The sequence below is a fragment of the Corvus brachyrhynchos genome, unplaced genomic scaffold (assembly GCF_000691975.1).
Source record: "Corvus brachyrhynchos isolate BGI_N302 unplaced genomic scaffold, ASM69197v1 scaffold100, whole genome shotgun sequence".
Lineage (NCBI taxonomy): Eukaryota > Metazoa > Chordata > Aves > Passeriformes > Corvidae > Corvus > Corvus brachyrhynchos.
The window spans coordinates 1,057,833-1,080,423 of NW_008236230.1; the positions used below are offsets into that span (position 1 = coordinate 1,057,833).

Sequence of the window (22,591 nt, forward strand, 5' to 3'; positions counted from 1 at the left end):
GAATATTTGTCAGCAGAAAGAGATGAAAAAATGTGTGACTCATCTCTCTCACCTGCTAGTTCACCAGCTAGACTTCAAGATCTGTATAGACTCCTCCTCATGCAATAAAATGTCATAAAATGTCAGGAAATGTCAGGCTGTTATTCAAAACCATTAGTCTAAAGGAAGTGTGACACAACTTTTTTTAGAAGTTTTTGGTTTTTTAAGTCAAAGGCAGATGTTATTTTCTGGCTCATGTGATGTCTTCTAAAATTCAAGAGAAGCCTTAAAAATATTTAGCAAGTTCCTTCAAAACCCAGTGACTTCTTTTCCTTATAATTTAACCTTCCAGTGTTCTGAACTGGAAAAGAGAACATTGTATTCCAAATTAATCCACTGAGACAAAAGGGGAGAAAAAAACATTTTGGACTTTTTTTCCCCCAGCAAAAGCAAGTAAGTGAACGGATGATCAAAACCCATAACCTCTCAAATAATACAGTTTCTTAGGGTGTACCAGAATAATCTGAGACATTTTTCCCCTCCATGCAGAGATATTAGCGAACAGCTAAATACAACTTTTTAGTATTTGTTTTCAAGATTGCTTACAGGCCAAAGTCCACAGGTCACCAGTGAGGGTGAATGTTTGAACCTATGGCAGCTGTAGCCAATGGAGTCAGACCTCAACTGAATATAACACTGAATATGTAATATGCAACTTCCACTGTCTTATTTTAATTCTTTTAATGTCTACATATTTTTAATAAAAAGGGAACATTCAATGTATATATGCACTTGTATAAACAGATACATACAGAAAATACAAACCTATCCATGTATTTATAGAGAAGCACAAATTTTCAAATATGATTTTATATTTTACACATACATGAAAGAGTCCTTTATGTTGAAAGGAAAAAAGAATGGAAAAGGGCATGTCCTTTCTACAGCTGCAAGAATCTGTGAGCTACATCTTGCCCACCTCTATGAGGATGATGTGACAAGTCCCACAGACTCATCTGAAGCACAAGATGCTTTAGCCAAACGCCTCCCTCCTTCCCACCAGTAAAAGTAAATAAATAAAGCAGAAAAAGAAACAAAAAGAGAGCCTTGAGGGACTGGATGAGTCAGAGGTTAGTAATGAACTACAGACACTCATCCCTGGGTCAGTGGCTCACGCCTAGCCCCTGTCAGGAGGGACGGCGAGTTGCTGGCAGTCTGGGCCTGGAGGAAGCCGCACTACGGCTCCCAGCCCCAGCGGCGGGATCCCCTCGGCATGGCCGCCAGCAACGGCAGAAGGAATGTGGCAGAAGGGAACTGAAAGACCCAAAATACTTGCCAGCTCTTGGACAGAGACCACTCTGGTGATCCCTACCCAGGTGCTGCTGCCTCTGCTCTGTCCATAGGGAGGTCTCAAGCACCCAGGGAAGCCCAGGACACGCAGAATGCCAAATGACACGTCGCAGCTTTGCAGCGTGATCCCATTTTGGCATGCTTCTGGTATGGTGTGTGAAACTGAGATACAAGGTCTCAGCATCATTGTTGCACACAGCCACTTTCAGAACAGAGAGTTTGTAAATTTGTTAGGAATATTTGTTAGGGTATACTAAGGGCACTATCCTGTACTTTATCCTGTACTTTATTCTCTTTTCTACGTTGCCTTACTTGCTTGCTCAGTTTACTCCAACAAAATGTTATATCCACATAAAAGTTGACAGTTCTCCTACTCTGTGCCCTGCCTCGGTGACTGTCACAGAACAGTGTATCAGCTGCTTCCACAGACACCTGGCAGAGGTTTTCTTCCAGCTCCAGAGGTGGGATCTCTACTTGTGGAATCTAAAGCAAACCAACACTTGCCATTTTTCCTGCAATGTGGCTCTGAATGAACAATATATCTAACACCTACGAAATCTGCATGTCTGGACTTTCATCAGCTCTTCAAGTGGGCATTGATGTAACATCCTAACCAGCAAGCACATCACCATAGGAGGCACTCCATGAATCTGCAAGTTGAAGCACAAAGGGAGCACTGATCTTCCAAAACCCACACCTTCTTCCCCATCACCTATTTACCCAAGTATTTCTCTCTTTTCCCCAGAGGCCACACTCCCCACAGAACAACCACAAGCTATTTGATGTTGCCCTAAGAACTGCCAATTATCAAAGGCCAATCCTTCCAAATGATACCAGTGGAAAGGCTGGAGAAAGAAGAAGCAGAAAGAAAAACACTCATGAAGCCTTCACAGAGAAAACAAATGGAGCTTTTTTTAAAGACTGCTGGTTTTGATTTCTTTTTTTTTTAATGCCTGCAGCAGAGGAACAGCTACAGTCCTGACAAGTTTCAGTAGAAGTAATGAAACACTTTTGTACCACAGCATTACTCCGACATTTAATTGACCATATATTTCCATCTTTTAGCCTTACATGATTCCTCCTTCTGAAACATTACTCTTTTTAAATTAATCACTCCATTAACACTTGTTTGGATTTTTGTGTCACAGTTTCTACCCTGCCTCTATCACTTTTCCTCTCTCATTGCCACTGAAAGATCAGAAGTGATTTTGTACCTGTGATCAGCATGCTGAATTTTCTTCTGCTTTATTTACTTTAATGTAAGTCCAGCTGGGAGCAGATAAAGTCTGAACTAATTACCAGTATTTTTCAAACAGGCTGGCAGTATTAAGTTGAAAGGGGATATGTGAATTTCAGTACACAAGAGCAACGCCAGCAGTGGTTTAAAAATCTACTGCTTCTCAGCAGATTCTTTCTCTATTTAAAGACAAAGCTTGCAGCTAAGTCACACCCTCATTTGCACTCTACCATGCCCATTTCCCATAAGGAAAGGACCATGCAATAACATAACCCTGTTAACGTGAACAAACCTGATATTTATTTTCAGTCCTACCAACATTAATGCACAAGCTCAGCCTTCTCCAGGACAGCAGCTGGTGGCACAGAGCAAGCCCCCTCTTGCATACCTGTTCTGATGTTCCTGCAGCACTTGGTAGATGCTGATAAGGAAGGTTTGGTTTTTAAAGCTTCCCACAATGCAGTCCTTGTAGATCCGAAACTCAGCGGCTGTGACGGCCTCGCCCTCAGGAATCTGAGACAAATTAAATTTGAATTCCTTGTGGTGCCGCTGGTGAGGCGTGAACTCCTTGTCATACTCAACTGCAGATGGGAAAAGGAAAGAAAAGGAAAAAAAGGAACCATGACTAAAATTTAACAACAAAAGGTTTCTACATGCTGCCACCTGTTCCTTCAAAAAAACCAAGAATCTTGTTTTTTTCTCCAAAGATAGCCCTGGCAAGTGCCAGCAAAACTGATGCAATTCAAGCTTTTCAAATACAGTACTAAGTGAAGATGAATGTTCCTCTTCTCTAGCCAATTCCTTTGGGTTTTCCTATTTTTCAGAGAAAAGCCAGCTTTGACAGGTGAAATATGACCATGCATTTTGCTCCTGTGTAAAAGTCTGAAGCTTGTTACCACTCCCAACATTTTCCACCTGTGACTCTCCATGTTCTTTACAGCATTTCCATAAGTCTCACAGCCCTCTTCCAAGAGAAGAGACAAGTAATTCCGTTTTGCTTTAGCACACACTGGCGAAGGCAGAACCAAGTGATAGCACCAGGTCAACCAATTCCCTAAATGCCCTAAAATGTGCTGTTTTCTGGCTCCTGGGTTTGTGCACTAGCCATTCAATCACCTTGTGAGCAAATACAATTAATATGACATTTATTTTGAGTGTTAAAGTCAACCAGAGCTCCCCCTCCTTTGCAGAAGCTTATTTGAAAATGAGAGAGCTGAGGAGTGACGCCTTTTGGTTTCTGGTCTTAGACCTCCTTGGGTACATTCTCAGGCGAAGGGTTTAAGACAGACACAAAACAGAATTCCTCCTTCTTTAGTTCTCAGAATGTGCATTTTCTGTTTGAGGCTCCCTTTGCAAACTCTGCTTCTAATCCCACTCTTGTATTACTTGGTTACATCTCAGTTTAGTCTGACTTTGATTAATTGTTTGTTATTTTTGCTAATTTTCTACTAGAAATTGCTTTAAAAATTAACATATTATATAAACATACAAAATTACATCTTTACAAGCCTGAGGGGACAAAAAGTGAAAACAAAAAGCTGTTCCCACCAGAGGAACTGAAGGCGTGTATGTCAGTGACGAATAAGTCACCATTACACTACCATTAGGGACATGATTACGTTCAGAGGCAGCAAGGGAAGAACAGATCCCTTTTCATGTTTGTCTTTGTGGTCACTTTTTGTTGTTCACCCCCATTTAATACATCAGACTGAAAAGGCGTCCATGAGCCTACCCTCCCAACATCCCCATGAGGTAAGCAGCAATGCCTGTTCTACAGCTGGGATACTGAGTCACCAGGAGAGTGACTTGTCCAAGGACAGGCGGCAGAGGCTTGTGACAGGGCCAGGAATGACAGCCAACGTGCTTGAGGTTCGGCACTTTACCCACAGGTTACCTCCCTGAAGAACAGACATCTCCCAGCTGCTGGAACCGACCCCTCTACCTTGCCCAACTGCCTGTTCCTCCTCATTCTGCAGTCAGAGTTCTGTCTGTCCTCTCCCTTTCTTTTGGCAGCCCTTTCATGTGAGCTGCCTCATCTGGCTGGGTCCACGTCCTGGCTCCCTGTGAGACAGTTAGTCACATCCTTCTCTTTGAAGCTCGCCTGGAAATCTTTTCACCTCTGCATGACTGCTGCTGAGCATTCTGTGGAACACCACACTGAGGGATGCTGCATTACAGGCTGCCACAAGGCAAACAGGCAAATTCTCAAACTGCTGTCAGAGTCAGACACTGCTGCCAATTTTGTCAGTCTTTCACTGCTGTCTGAGCAGCTCAGATGTCAAACAACTGACAAACGAGGGTGAGTGGGCTCTATAACTTCCAGAAATGAGGTCGTGACGCCCAGCATCTCCATCAAAGATTGCACCAAGGCGAATGATGGTAACACTCAATCCCAGTGCCACCAGGAGTTACCTCTCTGGTTGTTGGTTACGGGTGATCCAGGCTACCCTTTGAAGCACCTGCCCCTGCGTTTAATGGGGATTGACTCCAGCAATACTGGTGTCACTTCCATGTACGCCCTCCGAGAGGGGACCCGAGCTGCTCTATCACTCCCCATCCTGAGGAGAGGCCCACAAGATGCACTTCCCAAAAGAGAGGAGGCACGTACTTTGAGAAATTTGCAAGCGTCCAACCAATGAGAAACTGTTGGGCTGCTTGCAGCAGGACGTGCCCAGCTTGGCCTGTTTGCTCGCTGCTAAAAGACAAGAGGATGTAATTAATGGTGAGGGAATGTCTACATCCATGGGTTTGGAGAGGCACACATACGAAGCAACGATTCTCGATTTAGAACTCACTACATTCTCACTCAGGGGTGCAACAACCAGCTGAAACCCACACCCCCTTCCGTGCTGTCACAGGGATGAGCTGACCTGCAGGAGAGGTGCAGCGAGGTGGCTTTTCCCCAGGCCCATGGCAAAGAATGATAAAGAAGAAGCAGGAAGGGCAAGGGGAAGGACACAATGAGGATAAGCAACAGAACTCCATCAGCATGCCAGAAAGCTAAAATTACACCAGAGGCAGCAATGCTTCCTGCCAGCTTTTGCCCACATCAAGATGCGACATGGTCTCTCCAAGTGCACAGGAGAGAGCCTGGAGCTATCCCACACAACATGGGCTCATAATGAGCCCAAACATCACTTTTTGTTGTTCCTTTCTGACCTCAAGTCAGCTACAGTGGCCCAACCTCCACTAATCATCACAAAATGCGCAGCTTAAAAGTGATATAACCAAACTCTAGTCCTTTAAATCAGTATTTTCCCACACTCCTCTTCTAAAAAGTCAAACACAAGCCACATGAGGAAGAAAAGCCCACCAAAACATCTACCACAGAGCATGACAAGTAGCAGCAGGTATGATGCTTGACTCCAATTACCCTTTCCCAGTTTTTAACTTGCCTGATATATTCACAATAGTATTTTCCTGTTTTTTTCGAACTTTCTTCCTTTATCCCTGTCCTTGCCCAAATACACCACACAATCATAGAAGCTGACTAAACTGATTACAGGGGAAACATTCAGACTGATTTCGTTATCAGGCTTGGCAGAATAAACAGCCTGGAACACAAAAACAAGGAAATCTTTTTTTAATCCTTCAGATTAAGCAATTCTGCTTATTCTAAGAATGGCAGGTTTCTGTTATAAGAAAGAAATGATGTTAAGCTGATGCTGTCCTCCACTGTGATCAGTTCAGAAGCAGCCCAACAACATCAGAGGATGGAAAAAAGCCTACATTAACCTTGTATGAAGCAAGTATAAAAGTTTAATGAGTTGGAAAGTCTTTCTGGCTATGTATCTCCCCATGATACAATGGAGGGTGGATTTTTTTTTCTTTGTGGGAGTGGTGAGATATTTAAGTTCTATATACTCATTGTCACCCCATCAAGCTAATAATCAACTGTTTTCATTCAGCAAGACAGCTTAAAAATATAAAATGCCAACAATCCTCCTCTGGGGGCTTTTTGCCCCCTGGAAACTTCATTTTTAACAAAGAAGTCAAGTTTTAGAACAGTAAAATTTGGAAAGGCAAGATTCAAGCTGCTGGTTCCCAGGATTACCCAGTCTGGATTGCTAACGTGTTACAATGCATCATATGAGCTTGTATTCAAAATACAGACAGCATACACCAAAATGCAAGGCAACAGCAAAAAGCAGAAATCATTTCTCAAGCTGCTTTCCCGTTATTATTTTTTCCACATGAATACCTTCAGGTCAGACTGACCGGTGATGTGAAATCCGAAGCTAATTTCCATCTGAAGATGGACATAAGAATGCCCCAACTGTGCAAAGCTCTTGCAGGGAAAATGAGGCAGCTCACAGCTGGGGTAGGTTGGGAGGTAGAAGCCCTGAGTGGTGTTGGGCTCCCATAACTATTTCCCAGAGTGCTGGCTGGAATGTCAGGACCAAGCCAGGCAAAACCAGTGTTTGTACAGTCATGGCATGAACTATAGCCTATAAAATTAATCTTCATGGTCAGACTGTATTATCCTGAACATTACTATTTTTTTTGCTGGAGTAAGTCCTTGGAGACTACAAATCCAGGCCTGCACATATCAGGGTGAGTTGGCAAACAAGATGCCATAAAGAGATTTTAGCCCATCATGAGCCAGAGGGACTGCCCACTCCACCATGCAGGTCTGCCCCCATCCTGGCTGGTGGCTGCTCCTTTGCTTGCAATGCAAAGGAAGGTGTGAGCTCTGGAAATTGGACTCACCCCCGAGTTTTCACGAGAGCCCATTTCTGAGCAGACTAGCAGAGCGTACAGAAACAGTTAACAGAGAAGCCTGCCAGTAGCTCTTTACATTCCCCTTAACAAATATTTTTAAATACTATACAAACACAGCACTATTGTTGAGCAGTTAAAAAGGCAAGAATGGCAAAATTAGGGTTACTGTGGTTTTGAATTTTGTGTATTCTAATTCTAACCCAGTGTTGCAATAGCCAATTTCAGCACAAAATGTCCTTGGTTTAAAAATAGCATGCTGCTTACAATACTTATTACTTTAAAAACACTGCACAGAAAAAAAAAATTAATTGAGAAATTAACACATCTACTTTGGTAACTATACCATCCTACTTCCATCTGACTGTGTTGCACACACCTTGGACCAAAGGAAACATAAGCCTAATGACAGTCATGGAAACAAACTCTCCTTCTGCACAGGAATTTTAAGCATTTCTTTTTGGATCTAAGTAAACCAGTATGCAGAAATAAGAGGTCAACAGCCTTTCCAGAGGAAACACAATTTTCACTTAGAACAGCAGCACCAAGTATCATGGTATCTGGTGATTTTCTCCAGTTCTCAGCTGCTGAGGAAAGTGTTAGGTCAGGTGCTCAGGTGAGAATTAAAATACTGGCTTAAGAAAGTCTCTAGTTCAAACTCTAGGTAATAAAGCCAAAAATACTAACCTAGAGCTCCAGAAGTAATTTTTAAAAATAAATTTCCTATATAAATAATTATGATTTCCATGACAATGTGGCTCCTTGGAGGGCACAGAGAAGGAGTGGGTTGCAAATTAATAAGATAGGACTATTTAGGGCAGGCCATTCTGCATCTGTCCTGACCCCAGAGAAGCTGAAACTACTGAAGAATCTTTTGCACATCAAGATCTTTAATGGTGACTTGGTTTTGCAGGGCCACAGCTACCATGCCCCAGAAAAAGCACCCAGGATTCATAGCCTGCTTATGCAAAGTGGGTTTTGCATAAGTGTTCACTAATTCAGTTTGAGAACAAATGTAAGCCATTCCTACTCATTTCTCAGCCTTCACACATGACCCACTCCCAAATCAAATCAGAAAAAAAGCTGAAAACTGGAATTCCTAACAGGAGATTCACCACCACATCTACATAATCAGCACAAAGGCAATTCCTCCATATTACATCACCAATTTCTGCTCTAAGTCAACAGCGTTTATCACATCTGGAGCAATGAAGCAGTGTATTAGGCCTCAAATGCTTTAAGCATTACCAAAGCTTCAACAGTCCCCTCTAATAAATGGACCATGTACATATATGACTGATCTACTGCTGTGAACTTACAGTGGCCAGAAGTTCACCAGAATTTCTTCAATAGTGGCTGACAATGGCTTGCACAGAGCAAAATTTTTATGTAAGTTGAACTACCCCCTCCTCAATCTTGGAGCACAGTTGCTAGTTGCTCCTTTTGAAGCAAAAGAGAGCAAGAATATGGGGGTTTGTACACCCAATCTGAGTGACATCCAGCTTCAGAGCAAGACTCGGTCTTCATTTGGGTCTTACTGTTTGCCTTCTGTTTGATCTACGTGGGTGGGGTCTGCAGCACATTTTTACTCTGAAGAGATGCCCATGATATGCCTGAAGGCTTGTCTGTATTTTCCAAATCCATCAGGTCAATCTAAAAAGAGATACCAAGTCTCCCAGACAGTCCCACATCACTGACAGATGATCACAACTGCAGAAGCACTGTTAATGATTAAAGCTGACATTTCTTCCTAAAATAAGCAGCATTTCCTAAATACTGTTTAAAAAACTGCAGAGTACAACCCAAAGAGCACCATGTACCCGTTTAATGTCTTCAAATAGGAAGGAGACTAAAAGGCTTTACAGGTACTTTCTGCTGTTAAACAAGGAAGCAGAAGTTACGTTGCTCTAGGTGGACCTGCAGGTTCAAGATGAGGCCAGCAGCAAAAACAGATGGCTCCTGGAAGTAGTGGGGATGCATCACAAAAGGATCGCTGCTGCCTGTTTTTCACACTTACATATATACAGTGTGTGCCACTGTCAGTTGGTTACCAAGCTAAAGAGATAAGTGGTCTATCCCACTGCAGCAACATCCTAAATCCCCTACTGCTTACAGACAGGGCTGACCACTTTCTCTTCACTGTAAAGACCCAAAAGAAAGCAAGACCTTCCCATTTTCAAAACTATGGTTTATTAACAAGTCATTTCACAGGCAGTGAGAAGGACAATTCTTTAAAAGAGAAGAGACATTAAAATACAAGGTCTGAAAGCAAACCCTTCCCTGCCCAACATGCACGAGAGTGGGGGAGATCATTTCTTTCCACCTTGGTTTCAGGCCAGCAATTTCAACTACCTTCTGTGATGACAGCAACTCTACACAGCCTCCCAGAACCTCCCAAGAAAAGACTGTTTCTTTCTATCACCTCAACCATGGTGAGGGATTAATCACCTACATCAAGCCCATTGCCTATTGCTCCTCCTGCTGCTCTTCTACCAGATGAAGATGCCATATCCTCCCAAATTTCTACCCCTTCACCCCTTCCTGAAAAGCAGAATGAGCAAAAAGAACTAATCCCAAAAAAAGAACCAGTCACTCTGCTACTCAGACATCTCCCCTAGATTTGCAGTACAGTATGCCCAACAAACTGACCAAGGTTTGTCCTCATAGACAAGCACATGTAAAAGTTTGCCAGACCTCCGTGATGAACTTGTCCTGCATCCCCAGGGATAAAAGGCAGTTTTTAAACATTAAAAAAAAGTCAAGATACTTATGAAAAGGCACTGCACCTTTTGCTGATCCCTCTGGGTCCAGATGAGGTGGTGCAGACACAACCAGCTGTACAACCACAAATCTAATGTAGTTGTAAGTTAATGCCTAGACACCTTTACAATAATAAGAAGATTCAAGGCCAACAAACTCCAAAAGGGTGCTTTCTTCAAAACAGCTCTAATATCACATCTGGGCTGACATAATATAAAGTGGATTTATTCCACTAACTTCGGTGGAGTGATGCCAGTTTACATCCGATGAAGACCTGGCTTTATGCTCGATAGCTGTGTGTGCCAGAAAATAATGACTCAGAAAATAACCCATCATTAATCCAATCCCAATGTAATTATGGAGATTAAATTTAAACAATAGCAAATCACTCTCTAAACATAACACTCTACAGAAGATCTTCAAAGGAGGAGGAGTTTTTATTTTTGGATGAAAAATACAACTGAGCTCTTTTTTGTTTCTTTGTGCTGGGAATCAAGCTGGAATCGGCTTGTAAAATCAGATTAAAATAGTTGCACAACAGCTTCCTTTCAGGATTCTTGAACCAAAGGCAGTCTAAAAATCAAAATAATGCCCTAATCAAATACATAATACCCATGGGACACCAGAAAGTACTAAAAAGGCATTTTCACAAAGATGCCTACTGTACAGCCAGTAAAGCTTTTCCACTCTGCAATGGGAAGAGGTGGCAGTGGGGTCCAGCCTTTCTCTAGCACATGATGGGAAGAGTTGCAGTAAAACTGAGGAGAAGACAAAGTGTTCGGGGGGAGATAAGCTGGGAGGCTGACTGCAGGCCATCAGCACCACTGCCAACAACACTTACATTTGGGCTTTCTGGGCTGTCCCCTTGTAGCAACAGAGATTGCTTTGCAACTGCTTGCACAGCCACCTCCCTCGTTCCTTCCCCACGGCTTCCCAACACAAATGTTAACAAAACTGGTATTTTCTTTCCATATGCTGGCACATAGGGCAGGTCCCTGCACTGCAAACAGTGTTGTATCTTAGGAAAACAAAACATCTTTCTGCTTAAGAGATGCCAAATTGCTTTATCAAAGGCACTACTGTTTGCATTTTTGTGGCAGTATTAATGCAGTTCCCACTGAGAAGTTGATAAAGACCCTGACTGCAAAAACACCCCTCTGGAAGTAGTGATCTTAAGCTATTTCTGTACTGCGTTTCCAAATAATTAATGATTAAAATAATATTATGCTTTACAAAAAGCATTTCTATTTCACAGCCAGGCTTCATGCATGCAGAGCCAGCTTGCAGGAGGGGAGAAGGCGATGCTGTCAGCCCATCGGCACGGAGACAGGATCGGAAGTGCTATGCAGCTATGCACATGGTGGGAAAAGAATTCTCCTACTGCTCCTGCTTGCTTCCTTGGCTTAGCATTGGCTCCTGTGTCCACAGCCACACATTAACTGCCTGCGACACTGAGAGCTGCCCGTGGAAATCTTCTTGCAGCGTTTCCCACCCTCCAGGTTCGCCACAGGCCACGCTGCATTTCCTGCTGGCATGGCCACTGGCACGCAGCTCCCTGGAAGCACAGCTGCCCTGGGTGCACTAACTGGGTCTGGAAATATTTTCAGAATTTTTTAAATGGCATACTTATCTTGCACCATCTCTCAAAATTATCTGTCCTTCTGCTGGAATTCAAGGCAGGACAAACCAATTCACTTGTAAGTTTGAGCTAAATTTCAAAATGCATGTTGTGCAAATTGGGGGAGTTTTTTTAATTTATGGTCGTTACCCTCTCTGCTTGTCTTACAGGTGAGGTTTTATGTTTATTGGTATGACTGTGAATCAACCAGCAGCAAGTAGGAAAGCAGACAACAGAAGAATGTTAGAAATTTAAGTTGCACGCTTTCATTTTGTTGAGCACTCATCTCTTGGCATCACAGGCAGGTTTCAGCTTTTCATTTAATAGCCCAGCTGAGAAAGATATCTCCTGAGTACAACGCAATCACTCCCCATAAAAATACTGGCCAGAGCGCTTAAGGTTTTATAAATTTTTGGAAAGGTTTAATCCAGCACTCAAGACTGATACACAGAAGAATTCAGCCCCACTCCAGAGGTTGTCACACTGTCCTGGAGCCTACACCACCACTGTAAGGGCATTGCCATTGCTGACATGACTTGTGACTCCAGCAGATACCACGAAATGCTGTTGCCTCACTTATTGTTTAGTGTTTTACACAGGGCTCCAATTTCAAATGACTGAATTACGCAGCATCCAGCCAAAAGACCACCAAAGAGCATGGGCTTTGGGGAACAGGCAGGGCACTCTGTGAGGGAGTATGAAGGACACCAGACTTGGCATGAGCCAGAAAACAGAAGATACAAGAAAGGAGGAAGCACTTCCCCTAAGAAGGGCAGGAAGTGGCTGCAGGGATAAAAAGAATAAAATCGTGGTCTGGAGATGCCACAAGTTCCCAACCTTTAACACGACTACAAAGCAAATACTCTTTGTGACAGTCATGGCAAGAAGATACTACAGCTCTGAAGACTGAGGAGAGCAAATACATTAAGAGCCTGAAGAAACATGAAGTGTTTTAAAGACTATTATTCCTGGTTATGTATGTTTGCCCACGGAACAGCATGGTTTGTAAGTGACCCTCCCCTCAGTGCATCCATTTACTATGTGCTGGCTTGGCACACTGATCGGAGGAAGGGGTTCCAACACGTCACCAGGATGGGAGATTCTCAGCCACTGCTGGGGGTGAATACCATCAGGACAACTCCCTGTGCCAACTGGGAAAAACAGAGCCTGGAAGACATTGATCTACACAGAAATACCAGGGCACCTTTGCTAAACCAACTGTTTCTCTTGCCACCCCTCTTATTTATCATTCCTTCCTCCCTGTCCTTCTGTCCCGGCCATCCTGACAGGTTCCCTAAAGGTTCAGGCAAGACTCTCTCAGGCCCAGGAAGCTGGCAAAGAGAGTGAAGATGAGCAAAGAGGGACAGAAGAAGGAAAAGGAAACTCTCACCACTTCCACAGCCTTCTCCAGCAAAGGCAGAAGGGCCATGAAGCTGCTCACAGTGCAACCCTAACACATCTGGGAAGTGCTCAAGAGCGGCAACCATGAAAACTGAAAAAAAGCCCAGAAAGCCCAGAATATTTTACAGCCCTTACAGCAATGTGAGGTAAGTGTTGCTCTTTCTGAGGCAATAACATCTTGCAAAGTACTCTCCCCACACTAGCTCTGTGCCATGATTTGCCCCCACTGTGCACGCAGCCAGAGAGAACCAGAGGGAACCCTTGGCATGTCTTGCTCATAAAAATCAAGTTATCCTGCCCTACCACACCACTGAAATCCCATTTTTTAATCTGTCTACTGGCCATGCCAGCACGGTGCAATTTGGGAAGTGACTTTTTTACCTCTGAAATCTCATCTGCTGTCAACCAACATAATGATGCTGTGGAGAGCCAAGCAGCCGTCAGACATTTAAAAATTTGCAGCCGCTGTGGGCGGTTGGAGCAGAGGTCAAAAAATAGTCATTAATAGTTTTACCTAACCTGCAGACTTTCAGCTGCTCAAAACACAGCTTTAAAAAGAAAAGAAAATGACATCACACAACTTTAACAATCTGCTTAGGAGTAAAGAATTTCACTCTTTAAGAAAAAAAAAAAAAAAAAAAAAAAAACCCTGGTTTTACTAACAGCTTTGGTCTAAGCTTTCCTTTTTCTTTTTTTTTTTTATATTCCCATATCCCACAGTGACCAGAAGCATACTTGGAATGTCTCTGTCCATCTGATAAAGTCATCAGTGGCTGCAGCCCCGTGCTGGGCCTGCGGGGGACACAGCTCCTACTCCCAGCTGCAGAGCACAGTACCCAGCCCAGATGAAAGCCAGGGAGATGCAATGCTTTGGGAATGATGGGAGACTCCCAATCAGGGTAGGAAATCCTAAGGAAAAAGTAAGACTTGAGGAAAAGCACCATTAAAAGGACTGTTAAAGGAGGATTTGTGGAATAATCCTTAGTTCCACATAGTTGGCCTGACTTTAATACAGTAGCATAGCTGGGTAGTTCACCTGAAAAACATCCAGCAGGAAAAGGGTCAGACTCTGCCAAGTATTACTTTTTTTTTTCTCCCCTTTCTCCCCACCCCCCTCACTTTCACCAAATACCCAAAGCAACCCTTGGGCTCTAGGCATTTAAAAATCAAATGTTATCCACAAATGTTCTTAAAGCAATAGCACATAAATTGACTCCAAAAGGTCTCAGGTTAACAAATAGGAAATTAATAAACTTCATTGGTTTAAAAAACAACCCAGTATGTTGGCATTTCTGACTTTCAGTTTATCTTGCCCTTTTTCTGTAAGTTATCAGGTTCCTGGAGACAGAATTTAAAATGAAAAAAAGAGAGTATGTTAAAACTCTCAGCAGAGCCACTTCCCACAAATTAATTTTTAGAAATTTGGCTTCTATATCTTCACTCCTTGCAATCATGTCCTGGCTGTTTGGCCATCCCAGCATTTCTCTGCCCCACCCAATCCAGCCTTGTCATCACTGATTTTATTTTTCCGCTCTTCTCTCTTAGTAATGCCCTCCCCTCTTGCACACCATCCTTGGAGAAAAACATCAAAACACTTTCAAATTTTAGTACAGATAAACATATATTGATAAATCAATTGAAATAAATACCTACAAAAAATTTCCAACTTTCATCTTAAAATATATCTTTTATCTTTTGTTGTGCCTGAAGTGGTTTTAATGCTGTCAACAACTAAATTGCCCAGACAGAGATTTTAGTTTATGACTCAGTTTATGATTTAGTTTGTGACTATTTATTTTAGTTTATGACTTTAGGCACACTGGTTAAAAAATTGCTTTTTTTTTCCTTAAGTCCTTTAAAGTATTTTTTTAAAGTTACAGCAGGATGGTAATGCAATGCATCTGACACTATTAACAAGATTCCATGGAGACAGCTGCCATACCTACTCCGTTTTTATTTGTGTTTTAATAAGAAAACCATCAACCATAAGAAAGTTTGGATCAGGTTAGCACATCAAAGCACTCTTTTTACAAACATATACACAGTAGGGAGAGCTGAAAAGCACCAGATCTTTTTAATGCAAATTTACCAAATCTTTTTCACCCCTGCACATTAAGCCACCCTAACAAGTGGGGCTGTGGCTTCAGCAAGTGAATCTTTTTATGGCTATTCTCTCATAGACACAGCAAGACTAAAGCTTTTATAATGTTTGCGTGCAGAGAGAAAGGCAATTAATTATATGGCATGTCCTAGTAAAGAACTTCCCCCAGTCTAAACAGAACAGGAACCTCAGTGTTGAATAATTGATGTTATTAGCTGCAGCTGCTATCATACTTGGAGGAATCTCCAACTCAGAAACAGCAGTGATGAAGTGCTCCAAGATGAGTAATAATATGCTTGATATTAAGGGGGGGATAAAAAGGATTCTAAAAAATGTGGTCTCTGGTACAGTAACAGTTTTAGAAAATTGCCAGGCAGCAAACACTGAGGGATACCAAAAAAAAAGCACACCACATTTAAAGAGTTGTCTCCATGAAACCAATATTGAGGAGGGGAGAAGTGGGTAGAGAGGAGACTCCTTTTATTGACCTAACCTACATGAATGTTAATGCTCACACATGTGTTGCAACAAAATTGGGGACTTTGAAAGCTCTAATCAGTAGGTACATGAGCAAATATTTATTCTGATCCATTCCAGCTCTCTGCGGTTTGTAAATCCCCAAGAAAAAAAAAATTGCAGAACAAACCAGTCTACACCACGGAATTTGGCTACTTCATGCTAGTTAGAAAATTACAGGAAATAGGCCAACACAAGGAGGGATTATTTGGTGGACTTTTTTGTTTGTTTTCTGAAGACCTGTGACTACCTGATATATGTGCACTTGTTTGGGTAGCCGAGGAGAATTCTTTCGAGCATTCTTTTAGGCATAATCACTGCAATATTGAATTCCACATGCTTGATGTCTTGGTGAGGTGTTGATGTATATAACCTTCCAGATTCTTTCTGACCCACACTTTTCATCTGAAGACATTATAAAAAAAACCCAAAAAAAACAAAGCAACCCCAAGCTGAATAATATCGCCTTTGTATTTCAAGATCCTGAAGAGCTTCTAGCAACATTATTTTTCACCCTGGTACTCAAATGCATGGAAAGAATCACTTGATATCTTTCCATCAGAGGAAAATCTGAGCTGGAAAATATTTTAGATAGAAGGTTTATCTTACTGGGGATAGCATCCATTCAAAGTGTTAGAAGGTCTTTCCATCCAGCAATAGAAAACTTTTTCTATGGGATGAAGAGAAAAGTTTCTGCCTTTACCATGTGGAAAACATCAATAGCTTGAGCAACTCTGCTTTAGGCTGAGCCAGAAAGAGTCTGGGTGAAACAGAACTCTCAGCTTCTACTGTAGGCACTGAAATAAGGCTGGGAACCTAAAAAAATCCTTGCAAAGACAAAATATTTTCTAATAAGTATTTCCATTAGAAATGCTTTTCTCATAATTATACTCTTAATATTTTGGATTCTGAATTTTTTTTTTTTTTGTACTAAGGAGAACAAAAAAAAAGCACAATAAGATATTTTTTTTAGTGGGAGAAATGCTTATATCCAAAACCAAGATTTATCTATATACAAAAAAAGCTGGTACTCAACAACAGCAAAAATGATACAAACCTTTTTGAGTACCTATTTTAGTCTCAAATGTCTAGCTCAATGTTATGAAAAGTTTCTCTCCTCTGCCACTGCCTTTCTGCTGTTTCTTCAGCAGAGCAGCAGCTGGGATGGCTCCCTTGCATCCAGTGCATTGGTTGTCATAGGACCTACCTGAGCTGTATCTCATCCAAAATGGCACTGGGCATGGGCAGTGGTCTGATAACAGGCAGCTTGACTGACCTGAGATTAGGTTATTACACTCTGTGATTTGCTACACTCATATGTTTGATTTGGCTCAGTGTATCACAGGCCAGTCCTGTTCGGGTACCATGGGATTACCAAGGGCAAACACCAAGGGCTTTAGTCAGGTATCTGAAGCAGTAGGACTATTTAGTTTTTAAAAAAGGAGTCAACTGTACTCTGCACACAGAAGAAAGTGTGATTGAAAGGCTCTGAAGAGACAGTCAAATGTGAATTACGCTTTCAGAATGGATGGAAGGGAGAAAAGACAAATATGAGCTAGTCTATCCATAAATAAATACAAGTTTAGCTGGATTTGCTAAGGTTTTTAGTTTTGGTTACATTGCTAACAGTAAAATGGGCACTGATAAACTTCCCCAACTGATACATATATAAGTGTGGAATCAAGTACACACTGATTCACTTTGAATAAAAAACATTTTGGGCATTTTAAAATAAAATTTATTAGTGGATGTCTCAGTGTGAGCAACTTTACCAGCATTACAGCAGGACCTCAGGAGTCCTATAGAAACAGAAACAAAGCAGGGAAAGGGATGCAATATTAAAAACTGAGAAACATGAATGCAATAGTTCAATGACTTAACACTTACAACGTGCTGTTAGATACAAATAGCCAATGCTCAAGTTAACATTCTGTGCTCCATATTCATGATATCCTACATGCAGAACAACAAAAGAGGCTAAAGCTGCATTTCTGTATGGCTCAGGTAAGGCTGTGAAGCGTATTTTCACTATATGCTTCTTCAAAGGCTTGTATTTCTTCTACATGCAGCTTTAATGTTTCATTTTCTGACATGGAATACTTTCCTTCTTAAAACCAAAAGTTTCTTAAAGGCTGTACACTCTTAACCAACATGGGCTGAATCAAAAGTCTTTTGGACTGATACATTATATTCAGAGTACAGCAAATATTCCTTCTAGCCCTACCTTTCATTCCTTGTCCAAGAAGATACAGCTCACAAATTCAGATATCACAAGTTCATGCATTAAGCAACAGCAAGAAACTGCCCCTCACAACCCCTTTCCAATGCAGCCACTTTCGCTAGAAAAGTTATGGTCTTGCTTGAATTCCACATAAGTAGAAAACAGAGCTTCAACAGGGAACATTATTGAATGAGAAGCAAACATTTCTCATTTATGTTCCAATTTGAAATACTTTATGGATACCATCACAGCTTAGATGCCTTATAAGGAAGCATTAAAAGATGAATGTCACAGGAACACACCTAGTGGTCTTGGGATCCTGGGGTTATCATAGGGCTAGAAATGGAGCTTCCATTTCCAAAACCTCAACACTTCCAAATGGATGTTCTTTAATGTCACACTGGAACGAAAACATCCCAAAGTGAACCAAAACCACTGAAATCATGTTTTGTTGAAGCAATAGGTTTCGTGCTAACAGTACATAAAAACTCCAGTTTGTAAGAAAACAGAATCACTAGATCAAAATATACAAATGGCCTAATTTTACCTCAGTAGAGGGCAGAGCAAGCTAAGAGAAAGAAGTCAGGGAAACCAGACCTGGTTTCATCAAAGGTTGCTGCTTTATCAGGTAGAATCCAAAAGTACACTTAAGCCATTCCTGGTACTTCACGAAGAATTCAGCTGAGCTGAAACCATTATTAGAAACACAGAAGGTCTTGCCCCTTCTGGTTTGGGCAAGAAGGCTCAACCAAAACCATACCTGACACCCTGAGTTATTTGAAGCACTGCAATCAAAAATGCCCCAATTAAAAGCTCTGTAGGACAAGTTATTTAAGTGATGGAATAGCCACACCTTTCACAAAACTACAGTGGGTAGGTAAAGACTCTCATGAAAACCCCTTTCCATTCTAAAGCTGTTTTTAAGCATCTTGTGAAAACCCATTTCCACAAAAAAACCTCTCTCCAAGTTATTTTACCAACTGCACTTTGGTTTTTTTGTTTTTTCCCCACTAAAGACCTTGGAAAGACCTTGGAACCAGAATGTAAATTATTTTGCAGCTTCCCTCACAATGCTCTTCTCTCTACAAGATGAAATATTTTGCTGGCATCCATAGCAAATCTCTATTTTTAATACCAGTAGCATGATGGAGAAGCAAGGCAACTGAATGTTGGAAAATACTCTACTCGATTTTCCTCATTTCCCAATAAAATTGACTGAACTTTATTTGGCTGTTCACCTCCACCAACTCAAGACTAACATCTGCTTTTTGGTCTATGTAGGTAATAGAAAGTTTCCATATATTTAAAGTTCATTTTGCATTCCTATAGATAGCAGAAAACTGTAACAAAAGTTTGCATTTTCAGAAAATAGCATTCACATCACAAGGTACAGGAGCAGACATTCAGAAAGACTAGAAAATACATGATCAAATACTGCATAATCTACTTAACTCAAAAGCTATTTTAACTCCTAAAAATCTACTCTCCACTGTTTGTTTAGTACACATGCAGGCACTTGCTAAACTTTTATCCAGGTTACAAATGTTACAGTGTAAAAAATGTGTTTTCAGGCCATTTCCTAATTTTTTCTGTAGATGTAACTGTGTCTTATAGCTGGGAATGAACTCTGAAGCAGATGGTATTGCCAAGTACCAGTGTAGGTGCATTAATAAAGGAATTAAACTCTACCTCTTGTTTGATCAGCATATGCAACAGCATAATCACAGAGGAGCTGCAGCGCTTATGTTTCTTTTTCTGTCTACTGGCTGCACCTTTGCCATGACTCATGAAACACTGTGGGCATGTGGGTTTTCCACCCTCCAACTGAGTTGCTTCCTTCCAGGTGTGTGATTCCTTGCTCTTGCACACACACTCACTAAACCAGCAGTAGTGGGATGGGGTATAAAAGCTTGCCTTCATTTGGGTGATGAAAGACTGGCAGTAGGTAGGTCTACACAGATATTCAAATTCACTCTTTTCTTGTCCGTCGAGTTTGCATCCACATCATAAAGGCCTCAGGTCCTCCATACCACCACTTATTACCTAGAGAGGGACATGGCTTTGTATCCAGCCAGCACAAACAGTGCTACATTAACTCCAGCAACAGACACTTGCCTCCATCAGGAAGGGAAACCTCTGTGGCACATATACCCCATACACTTCTCTCAACTCTCAAATAACAGGTTAAGACAATTGTTTGAAAACTAAATTTACATCAGGTTAAATCCTCCCTTCCTTCTGATTACATGGACCAGAATGTTTGCATACTGCATTGTCAGAGACCACTGGTGAGACACTGGGAGGAGATGAAGTGTGCCTCTCTCTCAAGCACCTGAAAAGCCAGAGAGGGAAATTAGTTACTTGTTCCTCAGTCACCCCCAGCACATTCACCAGGAGAGCAGTGGCAAGGACCTGGCTTTTTCTCACCAAGCACAGAGGTTCATCAGGGCAGTGAGAGTTTTGGAAACATGAACTTCTTCTGCATGTTAGATTTAGCTCTGATTAGCTGGACAAGGGGAAAAGGTTTTTATGATATATAAAAACCCAGTTGGAAAGCACCTCAAATAGAATTGATGGAACTGACAAAAGCCTCTGAGTGTGCAAACGTGAATTCTGGCCTCTTTTACATGAGGTCAAGGCTAATGAGAGGACTGATACTAGAGTCTGTTTACAGAAGTTTGACTGGCCACACCAGTGCTCATGGAAGCTCGGGGTGATTGGGAGGTGCCAGTGTTCTGCCAACTCAGTGCGAGACCCTGGCATGCTGGAGTGCCAGGACATGGGCTGGAAGCACCAGCCCAGATCCCAGGAGGGTAGAGCTTAACTTCTAAATGCAAGTTTTAAGTGAGTTAGAAACATAGGATGTGTTGGAGCTGAATGGGGTTAAGTCACTCGTCTAGACTTAGCCAACCACGCTTTGAAATAAAGCCTTTTAAGACTGAGACCATTCAGTGCAGTATTTTCAAAGCTTTGTGCTACTGTACTTAAAATGCTGGGGATGTAATGAAAACAGAGAAGACAAATCCCCTTCCACAGGGCAGCTGAATCTGAGGTTTAGATCTACAAATAGTTTAAATCCCCAGGAAGAACTTGCAAACGTCCAGTATAAACTCCCCATTCTTAGTCTATGGAACCTTTCCCACCCCTGTCCCAGCCCAGATAAAGCCTCAAGTTCAGATATAAACCCAACTCTCCAGCTGCAAAAGCTTAGAAGAGATACTCACAATAAACTGCCCCTCATAAAAAAAAAGATACAAGTCTCTTGCCATTGGCTTGCTTACGGATTCTGAAAATCCCTACTGGGTGATGAGTGGGATGTGGTCAGTGGTCAGCAATGTCTCCTGCACACACACTTTCTGTGCAGTCCTCCAAGGAGAGCAGAGGTTGTCTGCATTTGATTTCCGAACCACATTTTCATCCTTTTCTGCCTGCACCCAACCACAAAGAAAAAACAACATCCACACCACTCATTCTTTTCCCAGTCTGAGAGCTGCTCTTCCACTTTTCCTTGGGACAGCCCATCTGCTACAAAGTGCTTCATCTCACAGCAAGATAAGCTGGGATGCAAACACCAGGACCACAAGCTTAATTTTCTGGGGACTGCCAGCCAAATTAGCTCTTGTAGGGACATAGATCTATTTCTGTCTGCAAAGGATTATACACTGAAACCACTTCTGACAGTACAAGTTAAACTGCAAAGAGGAGGGTGGGGATGGGGTAGGGGGTGAGGCCCTCCCCAATGTATGGATCAAAGACAAGAGTGTATATCCTGTCATTGCTTGAAAGCACTGGAATTTTTGCCAGATTATGTGTGGGTTTCAGATTTAAAAAGAAAAAAAATAAGAAGACTCTATGCTTTCCTTACAGTCTCCAGATTTCAGAAGTTTAAGGAAGCATCAGAAATAATGAGAAGCAGGTGAGGCTGGTTACTGTGGTTCAGCCAATTGTCCAATTTCCCCTGCCTCTCAAAGTAAATAAAAATAGACAACTCCAGTGCTGGTGGTGAGGGGGAAATATCAACATCTTTCTTAGCCTTTCTGTTTCCTAAGAACGAATGCTCAATTAAAAAAATAAAATTCAAAACCAGGATCTCAACTGAGCTATTTGTTCCACTGAGTCCAGAGTAACAGATTGTGACACACTGGCTTAATCTTCAAGACAGTGAAATCCGAAAAAAGATTTACAAGATTCACAATCCTGTTTCAGAAACACCCCTCCATTAGGCGTTGCTGATCAGAATATTTCCTTTGACATTCAAAAACAAAAGCTGTGAGAGGACCTTAAGAGATGATACACCTAGAAGAACAACATTGATCTTAAATTTTGAAACATTTAACTAATTGTGCTTCCTCTTACTAAATCATATGAAAAGTAAGCCACAAAGCAATATACACAAATTTAACTCATCTTCCCACTGTTTTACATAGCCACAAACTCAATGCTGACACAATCTATGCCTTTCTGAAATAAATGTGCCAGTAGTCTAGGTTAAAAAAAATGTCTGAATGGAGAATGTTACCACCATAGAAAAGTGTTCCTCTTAAGATTTTATACTGTAGAGACTACTGCATTCCTTTAAAATTATGACTAAGGCAAATTGTCCACATGCCACTCCAAAAAAGGCAGTATAATAAGCAGCTTCTTAGCCAGTCTTTTCTGAATTATTTAGACTTAACAAGGAATGATAAA

General features: G+C 41.6%; 1 protein-coding gene across 1 annotated transcript in view; it reads right to left on the reverse strand.

The window, feature by feature from the left end:
• The window catches only part of BMP6 (bone morphogenetic protein 6), a 26,752-nt gene extending 21,674 nt beyond the window's left edge, over nt 1–5,078 (reverse strand). Inside the window, exons 1-2 of the mRNA XM_017746907.1 lie at nt 5,026–5,078; nt 2,955–3,191 (exon numbers count right to left, since the gene is read on the reverse strand). Of these exons, the coding sequence (XP_017602396.1) occupies nt 2,955–3,191; nt 5,026–5,078 (290 nt within the window). The remainder of the gene's footprint in view (nt 1–2,954; nt 3,192–5,025) is intronic.
• Between the last annotated feature and the right edge of the window lie 17,513 nt (nt 5,079–22,591).